The sequence below is a fragment of the Ochlerotatus camptorhynchus genome, unplaced genomic scaffold (assembly GCF_037179485.1).
Source record: "Ochlerotatus camptorhynchus isolate MF236.1 unplaced genomic scaffold, CSIRO-AGI_Acam_v1.1 ptg000291l, whole genome shotgun sequence".
In the NCBI taxonomy this organism is placed as follows: domain Eukaryota; kingdom Metazoa; phylum Arthropoda; class Insecta; order Diptera; family Culicidae; genus Ochlerotatus; species Ochlerotatus camptorhynchus.
The window spans coordinates 299,489-306,850 of NW_027040780.1; the positions used below are offsets into that span (position 1 = coordinate 299,489).

At 39.2% G+C, this 7,362-nt stretch overlaps 1 protein-coding gene across 1 annotated transcript in view; it reads left to right on the top strand.

The window, feature by feature from the left end:
• Positions 1-1,765, top strand: part of LOC135706815 (uncharacterized) — a 277,123-nt gene extending 275,358 nt beyond the window's left edge. The window contains 1 exon segment of the mRNA XM_065228484.1: positions 638-1,765. Coding sequence (XP_065084556.1) covers positions 638-686 — 49 coding nt within the window. The 3' untranslated portion in view covers positions 687-1,765.
• Positions 1,766-7,362: the final 5,597 nt, after the last annotated feature.

Consider the following 7,362-nt stretch of genomic DNA (forward strand, 5'->3'; position numbering starts at 1 on the left):
ATTAAAAATACTGTCTACGTAGTTAATGAACAGCCCCATATGGAAAGGTAAATAAAATTAAAAGTCATCTGTAGTAGAAACATTCCATTGTGTGTAAAAATCCGCTCGAAAAAAAGAGGTAAAGTGCGGGTTGTGTTAAGTAGGCCAACAATTAGAACTACACCCTGCTCATTCAAAAACCAGAACAACCTGTTAAAAATTTCAATTTCCAAGTACTACAGCTCCTTCCGAATGCCCCAAGCTTGTAGCCTTCCTCGAAAACTCACTGATTTTTCTACCGCTGCCTTTTTTGTTACCTGCATAGCGCACAGCATGAACAAACATCTAGTCAATACTTCACCCGACCACATACAAACGTAACTGTAATTACCATTCCACCTAACCAGCCGCTCCTTTTAGGGCTATGCGATCATTACGTAATGATTTTCCATCTTCTCCAATGCATCTCAAACCTCAATTAACCAATTGCAACCCAAACACACGGATGGACTGTTCCGTAATTTGTGCATGACCGCTTATCAGCCAAACCCCATGGACGACTCGAGGCGGTCGTCGGGCAAAGGATTTATTTATTTTAATTAATTTTACATTTTCCCTTTTCTGCATTTTTATTTTCTTTCTCTCTGTTTTTCCACAGCCAAAGTCCATCCTCACTCGCGGACAGTACCGAGACGGAGCGCTACTGAAACGAGAGGATCTGCTATCCCGGACAGGACCACTCGTTTCAGATAACGATCCACGCTGATAAAAAAAACGCTATTCGTTCGCGTGAAAATTGCTTTATTGATTCCTGCACTCGGCTGGGACATCTCTGGCCCAGGTATGCCTCTCAACAAGGACACACCAATAACCACAGAACAGCGTAAAACCCAACTACGAACAAGGGAACGCTTCCTCCCACAACACCACTACACAGTGACCACCATCTTTGTTCAGGGAGAAAAAGCTCTTCAGCCACCCAATTACATCGGCAGTCCCTAAAAGTTGATCCCTGTTTGCTCAAACCAAAGTCGATTAGCCTTTGAAATGGTAATGATTCTACACCACAAATTTGGTGACGACGACAACGATGATGATGACGATGATAATGTTGATGGTAATTGTGCCCCATAATTGGGCCGGATTTTACGGTCCAAAAGTTATCTCGATTTCACTTTGACTGGCGTTCTTGTGTAAGCTGATGTTTTGTGTGGTTCATTTATGGGTAAATACAGAGAGACCGTGGGTATTGGAATTTGATATTTTGAGTATTCTTTTAGATGTACGAACAGTATCGCATAGGATCACACCAAAATAGAGACTTGAAGAAATGGAGCAACGCAAGAATGTTAAACAATAATCATGGTGATAGATATTCCCTGTCTCGGAATCCGGCTCATCAACCGGCGCACATCATCCTCTGCCACCGTCTTGAAAATTATAATAATGCCATGATGATTTCATCTGGTTGATGTTTTTTCTCTTCATCTGCAGATTCCCTTTCACGAATGTTCAAAATCTCTCAATCGGAGAGAGCTGGGGACAACATAATGAAATGTCAGCACACAAGATTTGGCCCTCAAGATAAAAGCTTTAATCTTCGGTTCATCCCAGGAAATCCCGGGATCTTGATTTAAATCCTTCTTCGAAGCTTTACAGTCTGTATGACTCATTCCAGAAGGTTATAGACGTTGGGATGCTACGTTATTGACGTCTGAAGGCAGTGATTTCTTAATTTTATTTATTTATTATCATTATTCATCTGACAAATTGTAGTCTCAATGAATGTGTGTATGATGAAGAAAAGCCAATTTAGATAAATTTGGATAGCTTAAAATAATCGTGAAAACAAATGTCAAATATAACCGGAGAAAAATAACAAATAATTAGAGCTGATTGGATATCCATAATTTGAAGCAATCCTCGTCATCAGCCATGAAACGAAAAAAAGATTCATCTAGCATAATCCTAACAATTTATAAGCAAAAAAACACTTACAATGGAATATTACTTGCCAATTAGCTTCGCCAGTTAGTCGTCTGTCACTTCGTTTGTGTTAATAGGATCATTTAATGCACCATCAATGTAGAGCGCGCTAGGCGATTTCGAGAGGAAATGTCATCCAACCCGTTTCTTTACATCAAATCAGACCCCCTCCACTCTTTGGAATTTATAGAGACAGATAACAGCGCCAAACGGTTTGTGACGTGAAAACGTTGAACTGCAGCGTTGGATGAAAACACGCAAACCAACATCTACCGCATACCCATGATATATGCATAATATATGCATGATAATGTTTGCACACACTTAGAAATAACTATTTTTACATGAGACGTAATCCATCTTTGACGTAAATTATGGAACGTAAACAAACATGTCATGTAAAATTAAGTGTTCACAAACCGAAAAATACGCAACTCGACGAAAAGTACGCTGGATTGAATTAATTTTCACGTTTCTTTCTTATGTCATTTGCGCCGCTTGCATGTGTCGGTCTCAGAGCACAGAATTTTACATGAATTTTTCGTAGTGTGCACAATTGAGCAATGCAAAATTTAAAAAAAAATCAAAAATTTCGTTTTCGTTTTTCTTTATTTATTCAACGGGGGATGTTTCTCAGAGTCTTGAACTATGTTAATCTTCGATCGAGTTTCTACTTGCTGCAATTACGGCCTCCACACGTTTCCGAAATGCACGGCAGGTTCTAATAATGTAGTCTGGATCCAGTTCTCTCCAGGTACGGGTCAATGTTTGTCTGAGGCTTGCTGTAGTCGGGTGGCGTTTAGAACAAGCCTTGGCCTTCATGACGCGCTATGTTGAGTAATCCAGCGGATTAGGATCGGGGCTGGATGGCGACCACATATCCTTCGCCCAGAACGGAAGATGTTCCTGCAACCACTTCTGAGTGCGGTTCGAGGTGTAGCACGGAGCCTTATCTGGTTGAAATACAACATTTGGATCGTACTGTTCTTTGATCCACAGAAGAACATCCTTACTTAAAATCACGATGTAGACCTCCGTGTCGCCTTCTGGAATGAACACTGGGTGCATTTTTTTTGCCATCGGAAACCACCAATCCAAACTATAGATACTATAGATTCCATAGATAAGCGGAGGAAAAGTATAATGTAGCCAAACGAACTGTCAGTTGGTGTAGCCAAACGAGCATGACGTCAACATGGTGTTGTTTGAGGGAGAAGAATTGTAATATTATGAGCACAAAACGCTTTCCATACTCCACATTCCGTTTTATTTCGTGGACAACGGAAGAAGGAAAGATAAAGCAAACCATTCCTCGATACATTGTTGCAAAGATTTGCTTTGCATTTCATTTTGAACTTTTACGCACGAAACATAACAAAATTGCACAACGAAGAGCTCTATGATGGCATGAACTTTTTTCACGGATACCAGTAAGATCGTTTATTTTTCATGGTTGCCAAAACAACATTTTGAGCCTCCGCTTATCTATGGAATCTATAGTATCTATAATCCAAACACCATAACGCTAGCAGGATGCTTGGTCAGATACACGTTCTTGTGCTCGTCCGTCACGTCACGTCTTTTACCGGAAGAGAACTAATATACCGGTCGGTTCTGGAATTTGATACGGTAAACATGCATCTGCAGGATTACCGGATTTTTTCTGCAGGAAGCATTTCCAGGCCATGGTGTGTTATAATGCAACTAATCTTTACACAAGTATTGTTTTGCTTCTCTAGTCATGACCAACGTAGTCATCTCAGAGAGTAGCAGTAGGATAGTGTTGCGTGTTGTATCATCATGAACTTTGTTGACGACTTCTGTAATAACTCAATTACATTCCATCAAAGTATGTTGCTACTTCGTACGTGAAGTTTATAATTTTTAGAACTGGGAGGAAATGCTATACTATTATTGCACTCATGTTTCATGGTGACATGGCATTTCCTCCCAACTCTGAAGATAGTTTCAATTATGTCTTCTCAGAACAATTTCGAGAGCTTCAAGATAGCTCCAAGAGTATTAGGGAACATTAAGGAAAGTTCCATTATCTTCAAGTAAATTGCAGGATCTTTAAAGTAGTTCCGAGAACCTCAACAAATTTTCGAAAACATCAACAGAGTTCCGAGAGCATCAGGAAATTAGCGGAACATCAAGAGCATGTGAAACCAATGTGAGGAAAGTTCTGTAAACGTCAGAGCAACTTCAAAAACTTTAGCGTCAGAGCAACTTAGTATTCAGCATATATCAGAGAACTTAGCAGTTCCATTAGTTCCAGACAACTGCAAAAACCTTTAAGAAGTTCTGACAGCTTCAGGGTAGATAACGCCTGACCAGTTTAGAGGAATTAAGGGCAATTTTATTAGCTTTAGAGAAGTTTCAAGTACTTTGGGGAAAGTTCCATGAATTCCAGGAGGAATGCCAGGAAATTAGGCAAGTTCCAAAAACTTCATGGAGATCCAGCGATTTTCAGGGAAATTTAGAATGCTTTAAGAAAGATAAGAGGTACAGAAAGTCTAGAATGAGTGGTTCTCCCATTTGCTTCGCAAAATCTTTTCCAACTTATATTTGAAAAAGCGATCCACACAAAGTGCGGTACACTCGGTGCGGCGCAGGGAGTGAATCAAATACAACAATCAGTTAACGTCTTCGTTGAGTTCTTTGCCGTCTTTGCTTACCACGATAACATGCAAAGCAGATAACGAAGTGTACAACAAAAAATAAGAATTGTCTTTTTGTTGGGTTTACCATTTACAATTTGTGTTTGCTTGATTCTAACTTTGGGGATTTCAAAAGAGAAGATCTAAGAACATCTATGTAGTAATTTTTTTTAAACTTCAGGAAAATCCAAATAAGTTAAAAAAAAAGTTTGGAGATTTAATGAGGAATTCCGTTAGCATACTTCAGAGGATTAAAGAACTTCAAGACAGTTCCATTAACCACAGGAATACTGTAGGAGCTTCTATAAAATGTTGGAAGCCAGGCCCTTTGAAGTGAGAGGTAGTCATGCTTACCACTACACCACCAGCGCCACTGAAAAAAAAGCTAATTTGAAAATATTTTCTTCAAATTTTACACACTCTAATGACGGTTCATGAACATGTTTTGATGATCCCCGCTGTGCTATGCATATTGAAATGTTCAACTAGGTCTTCAATAATAACTCTGAAAAAATGTGTGCGTCAATTTATAATTTTTGTAAATGGAAATTTCATACATCACTTCATATGTACATTAAAAACATACTTTTATAAAAATATATGAGATAACCACAAAATCTGAAATGCCTCAGGTGTTGACTTCACTCCAGGCGCGAGACGATTTACTTCGTATATGCACCGGTTTACTGTTGGCAAGCTTCACAAAAATGTCCTGCGGTAACGGGAGAGCATACTGGTTCGGTTGGAAAGCTTCGTTTAACCCAGTGGAATAGTCTCCACAGATCCGGATATTGCCGTTTGCTTTCCGGACGCCCACGATCGGAGCGGCCCACTCCGAATAGTCCACTGGCGTTATAATTTGCATCCACTCTAGTTGACCTAGCTCATCGTCCACCGTTTGATACACAGAGTATACCACCGGGTGTTTAGGACGAAATACTGGTTGCTGATCAAGCTTGAGTTCCAGCTTGATGGTTGCTTTCATGCACTTTCCTAATGTCGTGCTGAAAACTTCCCGATATTCGGCATTCAGCCTTTCCACTATCGTAGATGAAACAGACACTTTGTTACACAACGCACTAATCGATACCCGAGCAGGAAAAAATAGCTAATGAATACCTAATTCTGATCTGATACCAAAATTTGGTATTGACCAGCATGATATAAGAGGTAAAGTAGCAAAGAATAATACCAAAAAATAACATGCAAAATACTTTGGAAATACCAAAAATTGATATTTGGATACCAAAAAATACCTGGGTGGTATTGTTTTGGTATTGCATTATCAGAATTTGGTATTGGAATGGTATTGTTGGAACATTTTTTTGGTATTATTTTTTGGAATTTTACCTCTTATGTCAGGCCCATCCATACCAATTTAAGGTATCGAGATATTCGTTCCTGCTCGGGTACTGCATCCAGTTGGAATGACTCAATTAGATCCAACCCCAAAATATGAAGGTCGCGGTCCACCACAAAAATAGTACCGATTGTTACATTGTTTACTGTCACTAAAAACCAAATTCTGACACTAGCTTGAGTTTATCTCCAGCCGCTGACACTAGCATGAGTTTATCTCCAGCCGCTGCTCTAGCTTTCAGTGACGGTGGTCGAACGGTGGTCGTTTCCAAGTGTCCACAGAAATTACACTAATGTCCGAATCCGTGTCCAATTCTGCCCATTGGCTAATTTCCTTGCACATAAAAGCTATATCTAATGCTACTTTAACGATTTTGTCGGAACAGTAACTTTTACCAGATAATTTCAACTTTTTAAAGTGTGCATAATATTCTTCCCCTATGCCGATATCATGCCGTTGAATGAAAACTGGAAAACAAATAGACAAACAAATAGTAGCCATATCTTCATTTACAAAGCTAGAGAGATCTGACAAACGGTAAGATCTTTTGGCTAATACCCCGTACAGACTATGGCTTATATCATGTAAAATAGGCTGTCTTGCAATGAGCACTCATACATAGGATTTCCAATGAAAACTAGATGTATGAGTGCTCATTGCAAGACAAACTCTGTTACATAGTATAAGCCATAAGTACACCCAGATGCTGACGAAGCCTCATTGTCTCATTATGGATGATGAGACTTACGTCAAGGCGGACTTCCGCCAGCTTCCGAGGCTAGCACCGCCCAGCACAAGTTTGATGTTCCGGAGGAAGCAGAAAATTTCAAAGTTTGCCAAGAAATACATGATTTGGCAAGCGATCTGCTCATGTGGCAAACGAAATGCGCCGTTCGTGACTACCGGAATTGTAAACGGGGAGATCTACCACAAGGAGTGTCTACACTGAAACAAATCGACATGTACCGTTTATTGGATCCATCTTATAACATAGCAATGTCAGCAGATTTATTCATTCTATGTGATGATTGATAGATTCCATTGGATTATCACTTAAAAACTATGACTGCGATATGGAATGATTTCTATCGTAATTTCACATACTTAGTACTTGATAATACTTTGCTTCGAACGTGGTTAGCGAAGGTAAGAAGTATATGAATATTGTCTGATATATTTCATGGTGAAAAACTGTTGATATGTCATGGGTGGGAACAGACATCTAGAAACTAATGGAAAATCATATAAGTTTGCACTATGAGAAAATTCTGTAAAATATACCTGTTTTCATGATGAATATTGCTCACTAAAATATATATCTTATAAGATAATCATGTACATTTTATTGGAGTTGCTTTTACTGATTTTTGACGTTTG